The sequence below is a fragment of the Strix uralensis genome, chromosome 1, assembly GCF_047716275.1.
Source record: "Strix uralensis isolate ZFMK-TIS-50842 chromosome 1, bStrUra1, whole genome shotgun sequence".
Taxonomy (NCBI): Eukaryota; Metazoa; Chordata; class Aves; order Strigiformes; family Strigidae; genus Strix; species Strix uralensis.
In genome coordinates, this window is record NC_133972.1 from 32,542,584 (window position 1) to 32,566,256 (window position 23,673).

A 23,673-nucleotide genomic window follows, 5' to 3' on the forward strand; every position below is an offset into this window, starting at 1 on the left:
ACAGTTGTCAAATGAAATGATCTGTGAGGCATCTCATCTAGTTTTCTAATGTTGTCCAGGTGCCTATGGTATTCATCCTTGAATAATCCAAATGTCAAGGGATTCTTTGCAAACCGCTGAACCATTCTCTAGGCAATATACTAAGCTGATGCACAGCTTCCCAGTCGATTTGCTAGGTATGGTTCACAGAACTAGTCCCAGTCAAGGTGCCCATAAATGCATGTATAATGATTTTAGAAAGACTTAATACTTTTTGGAAAATAATTTTGATTGGGCTAGTGAATAAAACCATCATGTAGGGAGATAAAATGTCATCACCCAGAGCAAGTCAAATAGCTGTCAAATATTTCCACACCTGTAAAATCTGAATAATTTTTCTCATGTTTGTCCTGTCTGTCATTACCACAGGCTACTAAGGTATCTCCCTTTTTGTGGGTATGTTCAGCTCACAGTGAGTTCTCAGTTTGGGCAAGGGTCTCTCAGCATCGCTCTAAAACAGGTCACAGTAATAGTGGTAGATCTCCCTCCAGCTCCATTAAGCTCCTGCAAAGGTTTGAGCTTTGGAAAGGCTGCACTTTGTCTTGCCAGCAAACAACTTACTCACTCTAGGTGATTAAGTGTTTTCCCATCCTGCCTCTCCAGCAAAAGTGCATGATTGGTACATTGAGAAGAGGAAAGATGGATATTTCACCAGCCACTGTAAGCTTTTTTTCACTGTACTTTCCTCATTTGGGTAGTCTCTGAGAGTGCACATGATTCAATTTAACAGCTCCTCAACTGCTAAATGAAGCCAAGTTGACTGTGCTAACGCTTTACATTTCCATGGTGATCTGCATGCGAGCATTACAAGCAATTTCAGAAAAATCATGAATTAACTTCCTTATCAGGTCAGTGTTATTATCACCATTCTTCAGCTGGGGAAAGAGGGACAGTGATGGAAAGCGATTGCCAGATGCCTTAGAGCCTGTCTTCCCTGTGCACTGGAGAATGGTACTGGTTCCCCACACTAGCAGTGACAAAGCTTCCAGGGTCAGACACAGTGACTGATACAGCATACAGAAAGGGATGGCTTAGCCCATGATATTATCCAAATGCTCTTCCACCTTTGTTCCATTAATCCAATTAGCCATTAGCTAACTCAGTGTTAAATTCTGCCCTTCTGGAGGAATGAATAAACATGTGGACCCTATAGAGGAAGTGAATCCCTTTCTCATCCCCTGGTGACAGTGCTACAGAAATCTCAGAGTGATAGTAGGCTTGGTGGCGTTGCATTCCTTCAGAAAGGATGATTTTTGACAGTGAATCACTGCACTTGGGGTGGGATCTTAACTTCTCTCTTGCCATTGTAATTCTCCCTTCGTTACAGCTCTCCTCTGAGACTTTTTGTAACTCTTAATTTCAGCAATACAGCCTTGAATAAGGACTGGCCAATTGATACAGATAGGAGTTTTGCATAAACATCAAGAATAGACTGTAGCTCAAGGCAGAAGAATCATGAAGTATATTAATAATAAACCATCTAATAAATCAGCAGACAAAAAATAATCTGCTTTTCCAAGAAGGACCTTTTAGAAAAGAATGTTCCTGACATCCTAGGGCAGCATTACTCTTCCTTTCAGTATTCTTAATATTTTTATCTGAATGATGTAATAATTTCTAAAAACTCACATTAATTCTCTTATAAGCAAACATAATCAGCCATAAAAGCAGCTTGTTCCAGTGCCTGGGAACAGCCTTTGAAGGTCTTTAGTATGACTATTTAACGGTCTGGTAAGAGTTTTAAAATTTTTTTTTCTTCTACCCCCCCTAGCAATTATTCAGTTTTTCCCAAGTGGCTTATGGGTAATGATAGACAAGTTAATGTACAAAATTTTCTTTCAGAAAAGTCCCTTTAATAAAGGATTTACTGCCATGTAATTTTTGAAATATTTGCAGTGATTTAATCTCTTTGAAGGACTTGGGGACTGCATAGATAAGCTCAGCTGTACATTAGAAAGCAGGCCCAAGCACCAACCTAAACATGAAAGACTCAGAAAATACAGATCTCTATCTTCATCTCTCGGTTTGGTGTCAGTGAGAGTACCCACGATTATCTAGAATGGTCTAGACTGCCAGAAAGTCTATTTTTTCTGTGGAACAGAGATGGTATAGGTGACATTGGTATGTAGCCAAACTGGATCAGGAGGACAAAGCATTTTATCCTTGGCTTCATCACTGAGACAGCTAAAACGTAAAAATAATGGAGTCTTGCAGTAGTTTCTCTGGTGGATGTTTGCCAAGTTGCAAACAGCTTGAGACCACAACTTTTTTAATTTAGACTACCAGGAAGCCTTCTTATAGTTCTAACTGGAATCAAACTCTGACAGTTCAGTGATACTGGGTGTGGTGAGGGTTATCAGATGTGTGACCTATCCTGCTTCCCATATATCTGTGATGCATGTGGTGATAAGGTAGAAAATAAAAGCAGTGTGACCAGAAGGAAGAAGGTAACCAAGAGAGGATAAAAAAAAATACTCAGATCTTTCCAAGTACATCTCTTTCAGCAGAAATTAGCATATGCAGGGATCTCAGAGATCACAGGGGTATTTACCGGTTGCTGGACAGCCTGGCTAGGAGGGGTTCCAGCCAGCCCTTCTGACACTCGCAGTGTGAATCCATGAAGACGAGCACATCTCCGGTTGCCCGTGCAGCTCCTAGCATCCGACCTCGGATGACTCCAAGCCTCTTGTTGCTCCGGATGAGTTTCACACCATCCAGCTTAGAAATGTATTCACTCAGAGCTGACTTCAGGGGTCCTGTCAGAAACAGAACAGTCACTGAAATGTTTTAGCTTTGATTCAAGCTGTTACAGAAAAGCAACAGGCAGTAGGAGATGCTACTTCTTGCTGGTAAAATGTTTTGGGGGCATTTGTTTTACATGGCCAAGTAGGCCATGTTCCAAATACTCCCACAGCAGCATAATAACAAAGAGAAGTAGAGACTAATGGAAACTGAGATTCACTAGGTGTGAAACTATTCCTGTGGGAAATTTAATAGCCTCCTCTCCTGTTTTCAGCAAAAGGTGGATGCTCTCATCATCTCATAAAAGGCGCAGATCAGAGTGAGATACTACAGGTGTTTGGCTTTCTCAAGTGCTTTGGATTACTTTAGCAATGTGAAGTTTTCCACTTCATGCTTCAGCCAAAGTCCAAGTCTGGAAATTATTACAGCAGATCTGGTCCAGTGGGAAGGCTAAGATTTGCATACTGTGATCTTATTTTAAAGTAAGAAAGTTCAGAGTGATTGGAAATGATAGGGGAAAAAGCAGCATATTCCAAAGTTGAATGGCTAAGCTGAATTCTAGGAATGGAAGAGTGAAATCTGGCAGCCAGCTCAGGGCTCTGCTTAGCTCTCTTCCTGAGAGTCCTCTTTACCTTCTACTCTCTTCACACACTTCTTGGAGGAGGACAGTTTCTTCCCTGAAGTTCTGGAAAAAACAGCTCACATACAGAGAAATGGAGGCTACCTTGCTGGCTGAGATCGTCGACTAGGATGATATCCTTGAGCGAGGCCTTTGGGGCTGTGTCCATAATGCTGTGCACAGTTCTCAGCAGAGTAGACCAGGCTTCGTCATGGAAACAGATGATGACACTAGCAGTAGGCAGACTGGAGTCATATTCTTGCTGTAGGCACCTGCATGGGATCAAATGAGGGAGACACTGGAAACACTGGTACAACTGGCTACTTTTTTCTCAGAGCAAAGCCATAATCTACACCTAAACCTTCAGGATGGAAAGCAGTTTAAGATCTCAGCTCACTTCTAATGAAGAAAAGGAAGTATTAAGGTGTGCAAGACTGGAGTACAAAGTGAAAATGCGGTAATGACTCTATAAAAATTAAAATACAAAAATAGGGAAGTTTTGCTGTGTTCTGGGATACTTTTTTCTGCTCTGGCTGCCTCAAAACACAGAGCTCTAACAGAAATGGTCCAGAAGGCAAATAAAAACTGAAAAGACAATTAGACAAAGCAGAGAGGGGGATAAAGCAGGTCAGTCAGCCTCCACCATTTTCCACATCTTCTCAAGAAACAGAGAAAAGAGCAAACTGAAGTGCAGTACCTTTAAGACTAATAAATAACTCATCTGCACAACAGATCAGTATACCTGTGCACTGCCTGTCCAAGATCCTAGTGAATGAAGCCAACATTTCAGACTTGTACAGGAAAGAAATGGATCCTTACATGGGCAATGAAAACAAATACAGACACATTTAAGAAAGTAAATGTAGTTCCCCTATAAAGTTTGTACAGGTTGCTTTTTCTGATGAAAATGAATCACTGATGAATGAGGCTCCCAGCTGGGTAGATACTCTCTATATCATTTTCTGCTACTTACTTTACAACTTCAGATACCGACACAATCTAGTGCAGGAGGCCTGGCTGCACAGGTCACTGTACAGCGTTCTTAGAGATGCTCCAGAGTGCCAGCTGGGGCCCACGGCTCCTCAATTTTCCATGGGCCAATATTTCACCCATGACATTGAAACAACTTCCATCAAAATTACTGTGAATTAGAAGTTGCTTTGACAACTCAAGCATTTAAGAATGAAAAACACTTCCTATTAATCCTCACAGAATCTGTATATGAAAACTATAAACCCTCATCAAGCAATGGCTGATTCATAAATGTAAGTAAAGGATCTACAAATTGCATTCACGACAAAAAGTGTTTTCTGATGTGCCAGTCTTGGTTCAGAGACACAGGACACACTATATTGGCATGAGGATGCACATTTTCCAGGAAAGGCTTTCAAATGCCCATTGTAGAGATGCAAAGACTGTGCCTATATCTCTGCTTTGCTTACATTAGAAAATACATTTTAAAATCTTTTCATTTCCTGAGTAGCAGTCATTCAGTTTCCTAACTCATTTAATCTCTAGCCAGTAAGAACTTCTTTAAGAAATACAGAATTGGCTGAATTTGGCCCATTGTTATTTCAGCGTTTTTGTATTGCCAAGCCTATCATCGTACAGTTTTTACACTGGTTTTTAAACAATTAGCTACTCAGCAGAAGCTCATGTAAGGGATATAATTTTAATATTGCTATGTTTATTACCATTTTACTTAGTGCTTCTATTCATGGACTGAGGGCCTATGATGCTAGACACTATCCAGACACAAAGCGGCTTATCATTCAAGAGAATCCATAGTCTGAATGATTTAATAACAAATACAAATAAACGAATGCTATAGATACACTTCTAGGAATATAAATTTAAAATTACCACAATTATAATTATAGTTTATAATATTTCACATTAGTATCTTTTTTAATAGAGAGGCTAATTTTTGTGATCATCTTTACATTGTAATGAATCTATATTGTCCTTGGTTTACCAATTTTCTGTAAGCAACAATGCTGTTATTTCACAATTTCATATGGGATAATTGTTTCTATTTTCAGCAGGATGGAGAAAAGGATACTCTCCTGACTTGGCAGTGTTTGTATTTTCAGGCAGAAGAATCTAGAGGTAATTAAGAAAAGTGAAGATCTGATGCAGTCCTTTTACTACCAGCCAGCTTCCAACCAGGAACATTCAGTACAGCTATAAGCACCAATATTTCACACCATAATGCTACAATGCCTTTATGCAAGTACTGTGGTTACAGCAAGAAAATGAGACTGTTATGGAATCTTAATTGGAAAAGAATTGAAAATAATTGTACTTGAATACATAACCTAGGTGGCGAGTGTTTAGTTGCCATGGAGATTAGCAAAGACTTGCAATATAGATATCTAATCTTCAGATGCAAAAGGGTACTGGTATACAGAAATACCTTCCCTGTAATTTGGAGCAGTTTCATAGACTGTCCATCATAAATCAGCATTTCAAAAAGTCAGGGCTGTGACTGATACAGTGATTTAATCCAATTTGTGAAAAATAAGGAATTGTCACATGCAGCAATGAACAGGAGAGCAATTCTGACACAGCAAAGGCACTGCTGACAGGAACTCCCACTCACCTTCAGGAAAATGTCTCGCTGAGATTCAGCTCCCAACAGCACTCAAGTGGAAGCTATATTTTTGTGATGAAATTCAGAAGGTTTTTAGATACATTGTGAGTTTCTGTTTGCCTGGATATGTGTGACCCTCAAGCCCAAGAGGGAAAACAGATCATTTTTGGGGCAGAATCCCCATCATAAAGTCACAATGGCAGGCTTGATTCAGGTCCACTGTCCCAGGAGGGTGTCCATGGCAGCTGAAGCAACTGATAGCAGCAGAAAGCACTCTGAGGGATGAAGGTACCTCAGACGATGAGCCTTGATGTGGAAGAACAACTTTCTAGTACAACTGGACAAGTTATTAGGGTTTTTCACCCAGAAACCCTGACTATGTCAAAACTGGTATTCAAAGTAAAACAAAGTACCTGATTCATCTGTCAGGGTAAGTTTTACTGTGGGAGCAGTAGTGATCCAGGAGTGCTGGAAGGAGTGTTTTATGCATCTACTTTCTGAAAAGTAGCGTAAAAATCCACCTTGAAAGGCATGCAGAAATGTGGGTTATGTTAGAAGCTGGGGTTGGGTGAGAGAGGTCTAAAGTATCACTTTCCAGGTGAGGCAGCTGGATCCCAGGCTGTCAAGGCACAGCACAGTCCACAGGCTCTGGTTTGTTTCCAGCCGAGCTCAGTACTCTTCACATAAGAAGAAACTGTAGTTATGCTGCTCATTGCTCCAAGGCAAAGTACCACAGACCTCTTTATGTGATTTTCTAAGGAACATGAACTAAGTATATCTTATGGCATTTACCTTATATCTTACACTATGGTTTAAGAACAAACATGAAGAATGCAAGTGTGAAGTTTGGCCAGTCTTAATCTACAGTATCTAGAAGTACTTTACAATTAGTTCGCACAGCTTCTGGTGTAAAGAATTTGCCATCTAATTTCAAGTGAAATGAGAGAGACTGAATCCATGGAGCTAACTCACTGAAATGCCTCTAACTGATTGGGTTCTCTCTAACTACATAATAACAGATACTATTAGGAACAACATGATTCAAAAACAATAGAATAAAAGACAATCTGATTCATTACTGGCTCACTCTCATTTTACACTGCTATAAAACTACATTGATGGAGTTGTGAGCTAGGCCCCAATAGTAAATTACACCTAAAAATATCATAGAATCACAGAATGGTTTGGGTTGAAGGGGACCTTAAAGATCATCTCGTTCCAACCCCCCTGCCCTGGGCAGGGACACCTTCCACTAGACCAGGTTGCTCAAAGCCCCGTCCAACCTGGCCTTGAACACTCTCAGGGAGGGGGCAGCCACAGCTTCTCTGGGCAGCCTGTTCCACTGTCTCACCACCCTCACAGGAGGATCCACTCCATGATCTTGTTGGGCACAGAGGTGAGGCTGACTGGCCTGTAGTTCCCTGGGTCTTCCTGTTTTCCCTTTTTAAAAATGGGGGTTATGTTTCCCCTTTTCCACTTATGGGAACTTCACCAGACTGCCACGACTTCTCAAATATGATGGATAGTGGCTTGGCCACTTCATCCACCCATTCCCTCAGGACCTGCGGATGCATCTCATCAGGTCCCATGGACTTGTGCGCCTTCAGGTTCCTTAGATGGTCTCAAACCTGATCTTCTCCTACAGTGGGCAGGTCTTCATTCTCCCAGTCCCCCCCTTTGCCTTCTGCTACTTGGGCTGTGTTGCTGGAGCCCTTGTTGGTGAAGACTGAGGCAAAAAAAGTCACTGAGTACCTCAGCCTTCTCCATATCCCAGGCAACCAGGTCTCCCATTCCACTCCAGAGAGGGCACGCTTTTCCCTAGGTTTTCTTTTATCACCAATGTACCTGTAGAAGCTTTTTTTGTCACCCTTGACATCCCTGGCCAGATTTAATTCTGTCAAGGCTTTGGCCTTCCTAACCTGATCCCTGGCTGCTTGGACAGTCTCTGTATTCCTCCCAGGCTTTCTGTCCTTGCTTCCACCCTCTGTAGGCTTCCTTTCTGTGTTTGAGCTTGTCCAGGAGCTCCTTGTTCATCCATGCAGGCCTCCTGGTGTTTTTTTTTATCATTGTGGTTTGTGTGTTGTGCCATAAAGGACAGGACTGCCTTAGAGGTAGACCTCTGCTGCAGGTTTATGATGTGGATTTAGATCTGAACACTGTGAAGCCTCAGATGTCCAGATCTGTGGTTTCAATACGGACTCTATAAGCTGTGGTGTTGATAGCTCTTTAGGCTGTAACTAGTCAGGCAGGAAAACCCATCCAAGAGCTCTGAGACCATGGCTTAAATCTTACCAAGATTAGTATTCACTAAACCTGCCCCTAGTAGGATAGCCCTTCAGCTGCCAAAGTAAAACTGTTTTTTGACTCACATCACAGGCAGTAAACCAGGGTCATTATTCCTCCTTTGAACATTGCGTAGGTCAAAGAGTTGCCAGTGAAGCATGGTGAAAAATAACTGAAATAATATCAGCATTTCATTATTCAATGGCATTACCCAAATTAACACTGAACCTAGTCAGCAAGTATAGAAAACAGTTTCACTTCTCTTTCCTTAAGATTGTCCGCTTAAATTAGAGCCACCAGCTGTCTTTAAACATGTGAAAATCACGACTAGGAAAGATATTATATATATTCTGTGTCTTACTTGAAGTGTTTTCTGGCACATCATTCCACCATATCCTGGGGGAAAGCTACAGTAAGTCGCATTACAGGAGGCAAGAAAAAAAGATACCCACCCACATCCCTTTCCCTCTGCTCTGGACAGGAGAGCATAGACACACCTCAGCCCCTTTTTAAGAATTGTGATGAACTACTTCTGGGCTGTTGGGAGTAACTGGCTCTCGGCTCCCCAGGCTTCAAATGCAACATTCGGGGGCTTCAAGCACAGCCCTTGTCCCGCGCAGCCTTGCAGCCTGGCTGCCGCTAGCTACTGCAGCGATGGCAGATGTGGTCGGACAGACCGATCTCCACCCTGCTTCCTCCCAGGATTTTCCTTTCAGTGGTTGTCGGGTCACTTCTTATACTAAAAAAGCCAAAAGCCCCAACTCCTGACGGCTTTATCACCCCGTAAGCCCGGCGTCCCCACAGCCCTGGCCGAGGCCCGCCGTGAGGAGCCGGCTGAGCGGGCCCGGGGCAGGCGCAGCCGGCGGGTGTGCTGGGGCCGGGGCCTGGCCGAGCGGGGCAGCCGCCTTTCCCGCTCGACAAGCCCGCCCGCCCTCGGCACCTAGCAGACCCCGCCAGACGGACAGACGGGCACCGGGGCGGGGGGGGGCGGGGGGCGCGGGCATGCGGAGCGCTCCCCGGCCGCCCCCCGGCACCTGCCGCAGCGGGGGCCGCCCCCCGCGCGGCCGCCGGCAGGGGGCGCTGCCGCCCGCCGGGCGCCGCGTTGCCGTGGTGACGGGCCGGGCCGGGCCGGGCCGGGGGGAGGCGGCCGGGGGGGCCGCGGGAACCGCAGCTCCATCAGCTGGGCCGCGGTGCCCTCGGTCGTTCTCCCCTTCCTGACCCGGAGCCCCGAGGAAGCCGTAGCTCCCCCCCCTCCCCTTTTGCCGCCCGTCGGCTCCTGAGGGCTTGTAACGCCGCCGGCGTTTCGTGCCGCCGCCGCTGGCTCCGGCAGCACCTGCCGCGGGCTCGGGGTGCGCGGGGGCTGCGGCCCAGGGCCGGGGCGGCCGGGGCGGGGCGGCCGCCGGCCGCCCGTGGGAGCCGGCTGGGGCGGCTCGGCTGCCGGCGGGGGGAGGCTGGGGGCACGGCTGGCGCTGAGGGACGGGGGTGCTCCTCACACGGCACGGGGAGAAACGTTACCCCGAACAGGAGCGGAGAGTTTGGTCGGGAAGACGCGGGGCTCAGAGGAGAGGTTCGCGGGGGAACGGCGACGGGGGAAGAGGCGAGTTTTCTCCCAGAAATTAAATAGTCTGTTTTACTTACAACGGGTGTCGTACCTCAGGCAGGTCCCTGCGCAGAGAGACCCGCTCGCTGAGCGCTTCGTTAAAGCCGTGGGTTTCCAGGCCGAGCGGCTGCTCCCCCGCAGCAGCCCCTTCCCCAGCCTGCAGAGGAAGGGGCAGGAGCTGGGACTCCGCGTCCCCCTCTGCCTTCCCCTCCGGCCGCCTGCTCGGCTGCTTCACCACGCGATAGCCCTTCCTGGCCTTGCTGTGGTTCCTTTTGCCGGTGGGCGACACAACGGCCACGATCAGCTCATCCTCCCGCAGGGAGATGAAAGGGGATAGCCCATCCAGAGGGTAGTACTGCTGGCTCTCCTCCTGGGTCTCCAGCATCTCTTGGGTCTCCGCAAAGTCCATCTGATACCCTTCCCGGAGGTTGAACTCCACAGGCTGGAAAGTCCCTTCCTTGCTCTGGTTGCTGGGTGGTGGGTTCAGCATTGTAACCATCAGTAGCAAAAAGCCCAGCATCAGCAACAACAAGAGAAATTGCAGCTTACGTGATCCATATCTGCACTTCTTCCTCAAGAACATGCTGTTGGTGACAAAACGATACAGATTGTCATGTTAAATATCACTTGGATCTTCCTCAGACTCCAGTCCCCGGGTTGCAGCAAAGCCCTGGTTTTCACTATCTGCCAAGAGGATTTTTTGCTCCCCTCACATTTCACTGATGCCGTTTCATGCTTTCCTCTCTATTTACAGACAAAATATAACATTCCTATTAATGTTGCACTTACTGTAGTAAACCGTAGCATGGATCCCGTGAGACAAAGTAGATCCTTTATTATACAGAGTCCCAGCTTAGTTAGGAAAGCGCATGCTTAGCTGATGAAAAGAGTAACTAAAGTTTTGATTTTTTTTTCCTTTTTAAATTCTAAGTAAAAAGAAACTCCATTTCTTATAGTTTCCTTCCAGAGTAGATCCTGCTTCTTCAAAGTTTCCAGTTGCTGCCTGGATTGAAGCGCCTTATCTCTGCAAGCAGATCTGACAGCTCTCCCCCGTTCAGAGCCTTCAAGTTAACTGTGATCAACAGATGAGAACTAGTCGGTCCCTGACTTTGTTTCACACATAACTACGGCACTCAGTCAGGAAGCACTTTGCCAGACATAATACAGAGCAATGTGTGCGTCTTTCTCTTGGTCCTAATGCCCTCACTGTTCTTGTCCTATCAAATCAAAACTTTGCAAAAGCTGTAAGAGGCGAAATATAAGAAGCAAAACGTTGTATTAGAAAAGAAATCAAGGCACACCACGAATCGCTCAGCTTCTCAATATATGTATTAAGCTAACAGTGCTCAGAGCAAGAAGCAAGAATTTATAAACTGAATAAAAGATGGAGTGCACATGATTTATTTAACGTTAGATTTATTCATATGGTAATGTGCTAGCTGGCGTATATGAGTATATTTCATATTCAATAAATATTTACAGCTGTAGAATTTTAACACTGACATAAGGATGCCAAATTATCACCTGGCAGACTGAAGTTTTCTCCTCATCCATAAGTTTGGTATTGCAGGGCAAGCAGCACTTCAAGTTTTCGTTCGTCCAGAAATAACACGTAGAAAGCCTGGGCTGGAACAACAACTACTGACACTGAAAGAAAACAACGGCTTCTGTGATTAAAGGGAGAGCTCAGTCTCTGAGGTCTGTTTGCTAATATTGCTGGCACTAGTGCTAGTGGGCACGGACTGTGTCATTTTTTGCTGCGAGGTGGATGCTCATCCAATGGGAAAAGGGGTGAGACAGTCCACATGCTTCAGCGTCACACACCTCTTGGTCTGGCAGAGATCAGGTATGGATGTAACTCAGGTGTTACCAACCCTTTTGATGCTGAGGGAATGGGATGTGGTTTATTGCATATCTTGTAATATTTGATGAGCAGAAAGCTCCAGCTCCGGGAGGCATGTGATTACTGGAGAACTTCCATGTTCACCTTTTGTTAAAAAGTACATTTCTAGACATTAGAGGTAAAAGAAAAGCCTGAAGACATGAATGAAGTATACTCTAAAGGGAACCAAGGATTTGTTCTTTTTTTCCTTCTCCCCCATACTTCCCTGTAAGATGTTCTGTGAGTTCAGCCTATGGTTCCTGGTAAACAGCTTCCAAAAATTTAAATATGAGGACACCTATTTTCAAACTGAGACATGGCATTCAAAAGGAAGGATGGGATAGAGCACCTTAAAATTGCGGGAGGCATGTAGTGCCTCTCATTTCTGTCTCTACTCCCCTAACTGTCTTACACAAAATGCCTTGAGGTGGTATGACCAGTCTGCAGTGTCTTGGCACCTTCCCTACCTCAGCTGTTCTTGAAAAGATATGACTGTTTTAATCATGTCTTGGGTAGAAGGAAGATTTAGCCAATATTTTCATACTTCACCATTGTGTGTGTCTCCCTTTTTTAGCTTAAATTCACATCCCAAACAACCTTCAGCCATGAGAATATTACTCTTTATTCTACTTTTCATAGTGTTGATGTTTTCAATAGGGAAGCGGCACACATTTGCATTAAAAAAATCTGAGTTCAAAAGCATTCATTTAAATAACAATATGTGTCAGCCCTAGAAAGACAAAATGAAATGGAAGTGAAGAGACCTGTCCTGGGCACTCTGCAAACAGCTGACACCAGTGACTTGCAAAAGGTTCAGTTCCACAGAGTCCCATTATCAGGCATATGGAAGAAAAGAAAATAAAAGAAAATAAAAGGAGAAACTTAAGAGTGTGTGAAATAAATGCGAGAAATTATTACTGGCTTTTTTTCTTTTTTTACTTTTCTGCTCTACCCAAGTATTTTGATTTAATTTAATTAATATTTTTGCCCTGGCCAAAATATTATAACAAGATGCTGTAACAACGCTGATCAAGATAATTCTAGCCTGCAGTGGTAACTGCTGTATAAATTCTGTCCTGGTATATTCTGTGTTGCTGAGCAAATCCACCTGGGTCACTTGTGCAGCTATATTTCAGCTACATATGAAAAGAGACCCAATTAACAAATTTACAGCAATCTTTGCTACTTCAGGGACAGAGCTGATAGGTAGCATTATCACTGAAACGTATGCATATGGAACCTGGCCTTTGAATATATCCTGATCATTTTAACAAAGAAGAAATGAACAATTACAAAGATGTTTGGAGGTCAGTCTAGTCAATTAAATGTGCAAGTATAAAACACTGGGTGGCACACTTCCAGCAGCCTCTATTCCCTGTCCAGCATGGACCTCTCTGTTGAAACTTCCTCACAACCATCTCCAGTTCTGCACAACAAGCCTTCCTGAACCATCATCTCCCATCAACCAGTCTGTTTTCCAACCTCGTCTCTTAAAAATGAGCCAGGAAAGCACTGTGGTTTTCCACTGCCAGCACACAAAAGAGACATTGTCTTTCCAATGGATGAGCCCTTCAGTGTCTGAGAGGACGTCTTGGTTCTGAAATGCACTTGAAGAACAGCATCACTTTCTTATCACCTCCTCACCTGGAAGTCAAGAAGACCACTTCCATGGTATTTTCTTTCTACCTGTGGTTACTAAAAAGCATGCTACAAAGTAAACCCTTCCCTGGGACACAGAACAGGTTGCTCCTCATGCCTAGAGTCCCTCTCCCCAGGCATCCTAGGACACTTTCCTGTGCATCTTTTGATGGGAGAGGAAGGAGCACTGCATGTCCCAGGCTCTAACCTCAGGCCTAGAGCCACTGCCTTCTTCCCCACATCCAGGCTCTTAAGTGCTGCTTCATCCATGTAGCCCACGAAAGAGGCTGGCCACAAAAGGTATTGTTGTCCTTGGACTGCTGTTCTACAGCAGACCCTAGAGCTGCTGGTCAGCGGGAGAGGAACGTGTTGCAGGCTGTGCCAGATACATCAGCAATTGCTCCAGAAAGAGCCAACCTCTGGTGCCAATACTGATCAGTGCCAATACTGTGTTGTCTTTCCTGCTGGTCAGCCCATGCAAGTGGTGAAAGACAAGCTCCTACCAGTCCTGCTTAGGCAGACCCAGCTGTGGAAGGTATACATACCTTCAGTAAATACAAAGTCAAGCCATATTGACTACTCCATTTTTTAATGTTTGCTCCTGCCTCTGATTGATGAGGAAGAAAATACTTGCCATCCTTCACTGGTGCAAATTTTGCTCATTAATTTCCAAGCGCTAGAACATGAAATCAAATCTAGCTAGTCTTATTCATTTAAAAAGCATTGGGAAACATAGTTGCCTTATCCAAAGCAATAAACTTTTCAGTCAGGTGGTGTAGCTGTTTGTACTGACCCTTTCCTCCCCACCTCATTTTGGCTTGTGTTTTTGTCCAAAACATTCCCCATCAGATACTTGTTAAATATTATGTGACATGTTATGTTATCCATACGGGAAGAAACAACACATACATTCAATGTGCAGAGCCCATATTTAACTGCCAGGAAAATAACAAAGCAAGAACAAAACCAAGGCTGGATGAAGGAAAGAGCGTGTGGACAGGTTGTTACTTACTCTTTAATAAACATCTTGGATTGATTTACACCCCTATGCCAAAAGCAGATGTGCCACCTTCCATTTAAAGACTCAACATGTAGCAGCACTCATGGTTTCATAGCTGCATGTATTACATGCCACAGCTCTTTGTGCCTTGTAAAAATGGCTTCATTTGCACAGATGTGAAGAAAGTGCATAAAATGAGACTGATTACATGGTGCACAGGATTTGTGGTGGTTTTATAGTCAAGTTACTTTCCCCATTCTTCCCAGGATACAATAAGAAATATGTATTTTTAGATTATCACAAGATATAATTTATTTGCAGGTGTTGCAGATGTTTTGTGTACTTGGCGTTGTACCAAATATTGTTCCTTCAGTGAGATTTTCTAATAGCAAGTTAGTAATGAATTAGAACAAGATTCTGTGGAACTTGGTTTTGGAGGCAATCAAAGCTTGATAAAATCTGTTTTGATCACTGGCAGGGATTTTGGCACTAGCACTGTGATTTATAAGATGTTTGCCAGCCTGTCAGTGAAGAAAATGCAGCTGAAATTCCATTTTTACAAGATTTCTGCTCATAAATCATGTGGCCAGTGTAACACAGAGCGTGGAAGGCATGGACCTTTGCACTGCTTTGCAAAAGCAGTTCTGTGGGTGTGAAGGTCAGCAGCACTTGATGGAAAGTAGACAGAACATATCACAGGAGTGACAGCTTCTGGATTTACTTCACCGCAGCCACTGGCTCACTCAGAAATGGTAGGTCTCAGGACTTTAAGGGCAGTAGAATGTGCTCCATGCCTGGAACCTAGCCTCTAACACAGCCTTAGACAGTTACCAGCTATCTGTGAGGGGTGAGACTTTTGATCATTATAAACCCACCTAGAAATTATACATCTCAAGCACTGTGGGCAATACACATACCATTGCTACCTCCTGCCTCCTATACTTGGCCACTATTAATATACTTAAGATGGATACGGTTTTGTATACCTTCAACCCCCAGTACCCCAACCCGAGGTAACCTGAATCCAGCTCTAAACTGTTTGGGACTATTTTAGTGTCAACATCCTTCAATAGAAAATCATCCCACGTTGACCATAAAATCTAACCCACCATTAGAGACAGTGGGATAGGTTCTTAGCTGGCTCTAAATTGCTGTAGCTGTACAGGTGAAAATAGAAATAAGGTGGTTTACTCTTCTGGAGTGGCTGTCCTGGCCTCTTTGGATTTAAAAATGAAACAAATGAGGTAAGGAAAATTGATCCCTCATGTAGTATTAACAACATCAGTAGAGTTACTTCAGGGATAAATTCAGTTCTATGGGTGGAGACTCACAGGAAGAAAATCTCCACCACGGTTCCCCCTGGGGAACTCTGCTTGTAGAGTTTCATCTATGGTCAGAAATTTACTTCCACAGAACAGGCCATGAAACCATTTGTGAAGAGAGCATCTCTAGAAATCTGAGTGATACTAAAGATACCCACAGCAAAGCCTTTTTTTCCCTACCCAGTACTCTTTCCTGGTGGGCAGCTCTAACTTCACATCTACTCTATTTCTTTCTGCATATACAGGAGATACATAAACAGTGTATTCTTCCCAGAAACTTTAAATACAGACAGCATTTAAAAGTCACAATATTCGTATGGAGAGGCTGTCCCTATAGAAAGTATTTTTAGTTAAAATGGTGTTTAGGCTAAGTAAAAAAAAAAGCTTTAAATGGTTCTTGCATCACTTGACACACTGAAGTATTGAGTGACATGCAGTTACATAACTGATTGCACCAGTTTCAATGCAATGGTCATCCACAGTACATAAACTGGAAATTACTTTTTTTTTTTTTTTTTAAATAGCTACATATTTCTGCGTACACTGTATAGTAAATAGCTGCTTTTCAGATACCTGCTGAATATTAGGGGTTTGATTTATCAGGGAAGTTGGCAGAGAGTGTCATAGTTGCAAAAACCCTATTGAGAAGACAATATTTAATAATAGTGTGAAGAGCAAATGATTTCACTGTTGCTACAAAGCCCAAGTTAAGTCACTGCAGGTGTGCAGCTTAATGAGCTGCAGTTGGATAGCAAGTGAGCATAAATTGGGAGCACAGAGGGCATATTTGGGAATGCTGTTATGATGGAAGAGCTGGAGTAAAAGTGGATGTATGAGGTAAAGCTACAGTATATATTTTTCTGTACTTTCATTTTTAATATGAGGAAAATACAAAGAAAAGGAAAGTAAGTTATGTTAACATCACAAGTGTGTGAGTTGGACTTATGACTTCTCTCCGTATCTCCTAAACAAAACTTGTATTCTTTAATTATTTATTAAGAGGAATGTGGAAAATACTCATCTTTGTAAGCCTGTTGTCTTTATTGGTTGTTTTCTTCTTAAAATATCAATTTAAAAAATGCACTACATTCATAAGAATTAACACTGAAGTTATCATGCACTTCAGCTGTCTGTATGTAAAATTTAACTTTTGAGAATAAAGGCCTAGATTCCTTCTCCTCCTCACTCCCTACCCTGTTGAAGTGCAGCTCATGATGGGATGGATATTCTACAAAATATGAAGCATTGCATACCAATGTAGATCTTAGAAATGTTTGTACAAGAATCCAAAACAAACCCTGTGCTTTTCTTTACATTTGTTTTAGATCATCAATGTTTGTGTAGAGTGAATAAAAGTTAAGTGTAAAGTAGTATCAAAAAATGAGGCTGGGCTTCATGCTTAAGATATTCTAGATAAACTAGGTTTAGCCCAAAGATGCACATATGCACTGCTGCTGCTATCTGTGGCAGCTGTGTGTGTGGCCTATGTATTTAAGAGCAGGATTACATTTAAGGAGAAAGAGAGAAAGGAAATGTGTGTATGTATGTGTATAGAACTTCAGCCTGTGTATATACTATATATGTGTGTATATATGACAATATAAATACATAAAATAAAAACAACCCGGTCCACTCTCATGGCTCACGCATCCATTCCCACCTGGATTATCCTACCATTCTGTCCTATGTGCTCTATTTGGTTTGTGTCAGGGTGACTAAAGAAAGGAGTAAACCAACTGCTGAAGATACTTCCTTTGTTGCATTTTTTTTTAAAACTGGAATAGATAAAAACTCTTATTCTCATCCCTGTAGCAGTATAGAACTGAATTCTGTACAGCTGAATTAAGTATATGGTTTTAATTTGTTAATATATTTTTAAAACTTGCTGTCTATATACGTTGTTGGTTAACACTGACGTTCTGAGAAGTTGCTCAGTAATGGCTGGAACTTAGAGAACAATTTAAAGCATATTCTCCAGCAGAAGCAGACTTGCTTTCATGTTGTGACAATCACTGTGAATCCTGTTTTGTTTTGGATGAGCTATTTTCTCCTGTCTTGAAATAGGAGATCCAAGAACCTTGAGTAAGGAAAGCTGCTAATGGACATGAGACCGTTTTCTTTACTGTCTTGTGAAAATATCTTCATGTTGGCAAGCCATTAAAAAGAATAGTAGGGTGGAAGGAAGTGGCAAGACAACTGAGATATGTGTTAATTTACTACATTCCCTATACAAGTCTGTTTTTCCAAAGAAACTGCTCTGGCAGAAAGGAAAAGAACGTCCTTTCCAAACTTAGCCTTCGAAGGAGGTGAGGCATCCAGCTGCAAGGCACACTTGCTACAAGAAAAGCTTCCTCATGCCTGTAGTTTGCAAGACTTGTGATTTTCTGTGCTTTCTCTGTGATTTTTCTGAGCTTGCTTCTATTCTTAACAAAAACTTAGGCAATAATGGGGATTTTGGAAACTATAAGAAATAGTATTGTCATAACACTAGGTTAAACCTCTAAAACTTCTGACTTCTTGCAACTTAGGAAAGGGGCAGGGGTGGTGGAAGGTACAGGCTGTGGTCACTTCTGACTGCCAAACAAGAGGCAATAGGAATAGACATGAACCATTTTACTGCTATGATCACAAGCAAGACAGATTGTTAATAGACATCAATTTTTTTAAAAGATATGCTTGCAAAATTATAATCCAGGTTGTAAAGGTCATTGAGGCAGGGATTTCTGACTGTCAAATGCCAGGAAAACTAGGGTCATTCACCAGACTCTGGGCGTGCTTCGAGCTGCACAAGAACAGAGATATGTGACTGATTATTCCAGTTCATTTTCTCTGTTTATGACTGAAGTAAAAGTTTATTTCTCTTCTCTTACTTAATTGCTGTATATGGCACAAGACAACTGAGATTTTTCACTGACTCCTTTCCTCTTCATGTTAAGCCTTGACTTTTTAATTTTTTTTCTGTTTAGAACAAATGTTCTGTAGGCATGGATGGGGTGCTTGGTTTGTGAAGGTGGTTAGCAGATGTAGTCTGAGAAGCTAGTTGGTTGGTTAATGCTCACAGAAATGGAAACAAATGATAGAGCTGTTAAATGGGGAGAAAATGAAAGCTCAGGAGGCAGGCTTGCAGTTAATAATTTGAACGAAGTCTTTGCTCAAGTACTTGAGGCAATCTGAAGTACAAATACAGGCTGGGAGATGAGTGGACTGAGAGAAGCCCTGCAGAGAAGCACTTGGGGTTATGGGTGGATGGAAAACTGACTATGAGCCAGCAAGGTGCGCTCACAGCCCGGAAAGCAAACCATATCCTGGGCTGCATCAAAAGAAGTGTGAGCAGCAGGTTGAGGGAGATGATTCTCCCTCTCCACTCCACTCTCATGACACCCCACCTGGAGTACTGTGTTCAGATCTGGGGCCCTCAACATAAGAAGAACATGGACCTGCTCAAGTGGATCCAGAGGAGGCCACGAAGATGATCAGGGGGCTGGAGCACCTCCCCTGTGAGGACAGGCTGAGAGAGTTGGGGTTGTTCAGCCTGGAGAAGAGAAGGCTGCAGGGAGACCTTATAGTGGTCTTCCAGTACTTAAAGGGGCTACAGGAAAGATGGGGAGGGACTCTGTATCAGGGAGGTAGGGAGAGGCCAAGGCGTAGTGGTTTTAAACTGAAAGCAGGTAGATTTAGATCAGATATAAGGATGAAATTCTTTCCTGTGAGGGTGGTGAGACACTGGAACAGGTTGCCCAGGGAAGCTGTGGCTGCCCCCTCCCTGGCAGTGTTCAAGGCCAGGTTGGATGGGGCTTTGAGCAACCTGATCTAGTGGAAAGTGTCCCTGCCCATGGCAGGGGGGTTGGAACAAGATGATATTTAAGGTCCCTTCCAACCCAAACCATTCTATGATTCTCAGAAATCATGCTCTTGGCTTCCGTACAACAGAAATTGAAAATGCTAAGCAGACAATTTTGGTAGGAAGAGTGCTACTTTTAAAGGTGTATACCTGGAGATGGCATCCTGTTTTGGGAGAGCCTGGTGACTGTAGATTTTATATCATGATGTGGGTACTGGGAACCTAGGCTGTTCTTTTGCTAGCACTAACATTTCTGTCAACAGCCTCAAAAGAATAAGCTCATGTGAGTTTTGGGACACTATTTTGGGAAAGAGTGATTCAGAGATTCTGCACCAAAAGGGAAAGTGAGGGAGGAAATTTTTCAGTAGATGTTAAAAAATGGTCCTGCAGGCTTCTCAAGATTTTTCCTATGTAAATAAAGTCATCATGCAGGGGAAGAAATAATCACTAGAATCATTGTGGGAGATCTCTGGCTGGGGTCAAAGACAGTCAGAATTTGACACTGACACATCTGAACCCACTGGTGTCCATGGGCTGGGCAAGACTCAAAATCATCATCTGAGTCTGAACCTGGTTCTCTGGATCATCTCCATCTATTAAGATGTTGTATTGCTTCTACCTTGTAGTAAAGCTGTATTCCTACACAGCTGTCTGGGTTATAGAAAGGCAGATCTGTAGTCCTGAAGTATACATGAAGCCATACACCAAAAGCTGGAAAAGTGGCCTACAGCTTCAAGAGGGATTCTCCAAGTCAGAAAGTAAAGTGAGTGTGTGTGTTCAGGGGGTGCTGTTAGACTTCTGGAAACAATCACTCAGCAGGTATATGAGCAAAAATAACAAGTCTTTATAGTGGTTTTAATAAAGTGCACTTTATAGCACCTTTCATCTTCAAAGCATGAACCAAATTTATTGTTGGTATAAACCCACTGGGACCAATGAAGATGAAAAAGAGGGTGCAGTTACCCCTTTAGTAATCAGGGTCGTGATTTCACAGGACTATTATTTTGTACCTTGTCAGTAACTATTACAAAATCTGGGAGGCTGCAGTACAAATTTAGCAGCAAAAGGCAAACTGAATCTTGTGACTGCAGGCTTAATGGCCATCATTAAGTATAATATATATGCATAGCTGCAGTACACTTCTTTTGCCAAGTTTCTGGAAAGATCAGTTAAGTAACTGACTACAGGAGTGTAAAATTTATACTTCATCTCACTAATGACTCTTTTTATTCCTACTGCACACAGTATGAAAGTCTGTAGATCATATTACATATGAAACTGCTCCTCATTCTCACTCTCACCCCCTTGCACTTGCACAACATCACTTTTGGTGCATTCCTTGACAGCATGGAAGCTGTCAAACTTCAAGTTATGGAAGGTGAAACGCTGGACATCATACAAGCACCCAAGAAGAAGCAATGCATTTATGCCTGTTAGTAAAGCAAAGGCCTTTGAAAATGAGGATACAAGCGAGCTGGCCTGTGCGTTTCAGCGGGGTAAGGAGAACATTTCTTCCATGTTGCCTCAGTCATTTTATGGTGTGGAAAGGGCACAAGGCCAGTGAGGCTAGCTCTCTGTTTGTTTTCCCCTTGGCCCTACATACTGTGAGTGCAAGCTAATGCATTTTGCTTGGCTCCTGCAAAGGAGTTCAAGGATCCCCTCTTTATCTGAGCAGGATTTGGCAAAATCTGTCTGTGTTTTGCTTTTAGTGGGAGCTTTACAGAGAACTACACTTGCTAATGACTGGCAAACTCATGTGCTGGAATGTCTCAGATGTGACTAATCTGTTTCACCTCTGATGTTTTATTGGGGGGGGGGGGGGGGAAGGGGGGAAAAGCATCCCCAGGAACACTGTCAAAGTGAAGGCATAAATTTAACATTATGTGCTTAAATAAAATATGCAGAACCAAACCCATTCAAGCTAGATGTAAAACTGTTGCATTACTACCAGTATTTCAATAGTTTGTGGATGGGATTCTTTAAGAAAAGTATTGGTCTAGTTTCATCTAACTTGCATGAATTTTTGGTGGAACAACTGTTGTCCATGTAAAAATAGTTGGTTAGTGTGGGACTTCTTGCAAGTACTTTGCAGAGCTCTATCTTAATTACAGAATCGTGCAGTAAGGAGAGATTCTAGCATTATCTTTCAAATTGCCTTTTTAGAGTTTAATTTAAAAAAGAATGGGTGGACACTGTCCAACATGGAAAAAAATTGTCTTCCTACAAATAAATATCAGCTTGTATATATTTATTAAATGCTTAAAATGCTTTGAGAATTTAATCTGCTCTGCTAGTGTAATGCACCAATTTTTTTGCTATACTGTAATTTGTCCCTGCACTTGGTTAGGCTCTTTGGTTTCTGTGAAATGATCATCTGTTCTTGGTGCATAAACATTGCAAAGAGAAGTAACCAGGAAACACATTTTGGTATTATGATAACCGCAGAGTAAGCGACCAGGAATTCCTTTGGAAGCTGTACAGACTACTCTGTTACTTGTTGCTCTGTAAACAACACTAGAGCATATGCCTTGTGGTACTATCTATGCATTGAGAAAGGTAGAGGGAATATGCAAACTCTTTGAAAACTGCTTCAGAAAGATGTAGCTAATGGTGACAGTGCCCTGGAAACAGCACAAAGGGGGGATATGAGGAGATGTGGATTCTCCCCTCTGTGTAGCCATTGCTGGTGGATCACTTGCCTTTGGTGTTTTTTTTCCTACGTTTCTGTCTGTTTAGATTTCTCCCTTCTCCAGATGAGACCTGTGTTATGTCAAATGTTCATACAGCATTTCTGCAATGTCAGCCTTACCTTAATGGTAGTTGTGTAAAGGCTGGAGTTAGTGTGGACAGCAAACTGAGGAAGCACTTAAGTTCAGGGGAAGCTGCTCTTAGCTTGGCTCAGGATGTCATACCTTGAGTCCCCAGCTACAGTAGTGTAGCATCAGACATATTAATAGCCATAATGAGGCTCTTTTACAAAGTTGTAAAAGAAAGTAACCTAATAGGTAGATGTAGGTGGAACTGACTGGTGTAAACAACTGTAGCTCTGAATGACAGATCCCTTGTATGAGAAGATTTACTGGTGGAATGGGTTTGCAGCTAGAACAGCCTTTCTACAAAGAGACTCAAAATGGCTAGGGCATCTCAACATAGCAGGGTAAGAGGTTTGTCTCTACTAATCCTCCACTGGCTCTTCCAAATGTGGGTTCACAAACTGGAGCTTTCAGTGCTGTAGAAAGAGCTCATGATGTGCTGTTGCTCACAGCTCAGTGTGGCTGTTAACATCTACAAAAAATTATTTATTCTCCTCCAATATTTAATTATTTACCTGCTGTCCACTGTATTTTTTTTAAGCTTTTGCATGGATGAAAGTGGTGTTCACAAGGAGTCTGTATACTTCAGACTTGCTAACAGACTTGTTCGTCTCTTACAACAGGACAGTGTATGCTGTTGCTTGAAGAGTATCCTTCTAACAGTACAGTACTAGATAATGTAAGGTCAAATCACATCACTTATACAGAACTTGTAATAAAAATTCCTAGGTCTGTATCATCACAGATATTATTCCTGCAAATGATGAGAGGACAGCAGTTTGCTCCTCTCTCTTGCAGATAGCAATTGCTACCACAGGACTGTCATTTCCTTGTCTCCTGACAGACTTTTGTATTAGCGTGTTAAAACAACCACCCCACACTGTCTTCTGGTTTCACTGAGCTTAAAGTAAATCCACAGATTCCCAGGCTACCTCAACTCTTCAGCTGCTCCACGCTTCTGGCATGGTCTGGAGAGATGAGGGACCTGTAGTATGCAAGGATCTTGCCATTGTCTCCCAATAATAAATGTTTGGTGTGGAGAAAAAATGTCTGAGATGGCTAGGAAACCAGCCTTCAAACCAAGAGAACCTTGATGAGTGGTAATAAATAATGATGGATATTTTGCAGTTCTGATGCGTGGGCTGCCCGCTAGCCAGCGAGACAGCTATTCACAGACTGAGGATTTGCAGCCCCAGCTTGCAGAGACTTGCACCCATGGTACATCTGTCTCTGTGATTTGTGCTCTGTGTTGAACCTGTGGTGGTGGAAATATGATGCATGCACTATTGCTCAATTATTGC

General features: G+C 42.9%; 1 protein-coding gene and 1 long non-coding RNA gene across 4 annotated transcripts in view; one reads left to right on the forward strand and one right to left on the reverse strand.

Annotated features, from left to right (window-relative positions):
* GALNT15 (polypeptide N-acetylgalactosaminyltransferase 15) overlaps window positions 1-11,530 on the reverse strand; it is a 29,995-nt gene extending 18,465 nt beyond the window's left edge. Inside the window, exons 1-4 of one of the 3 annotated variants that reach the window (XM_074861533.1) lie at window positions 11,401-11,530; window positions 9,915-10,460; window positions 3,506-3,672; window positions 2,591-2,795 (exon numbers count right to left, since the gene is read on the reverse strand). In XM_074861533.1, the coding sequence (XP_074717634.1) occupies window positions 2,591-2,795; window positions 3,506-3,672; window positions 9,915-10,460; window positions 11,401-11,426 (944 nt within the window). In that variant the 5' untranslated portion in view covers window positions 11,427-11,530. Of the gene's footprint in view, window positions 1-2,590; window positions 2,796-3,505; window positions 3,673-9,914; window positions 10,461-10,665; window positions 10,840-11,400 lie in introns of those variants that run through there. The other 2 variants (XM_074861543.1, XM_074861551.1) reach the window with 2 other exon arrangements.
* Window positions 9,754-12,672, forward strand: LOC141940540 (uncharacterized). Its single transcript, XR_012628009.1, has 2 exons — window positions 9,754-9,873; window positions 10,833-12,672. It is a non-coding gene; the product is annotated as an uncharacterized LOC141940540 (long non-coding RNA).
* The last annotated feature ends 11,001 nt before the right edge of the window (window positions 12,673-23,673 follow it).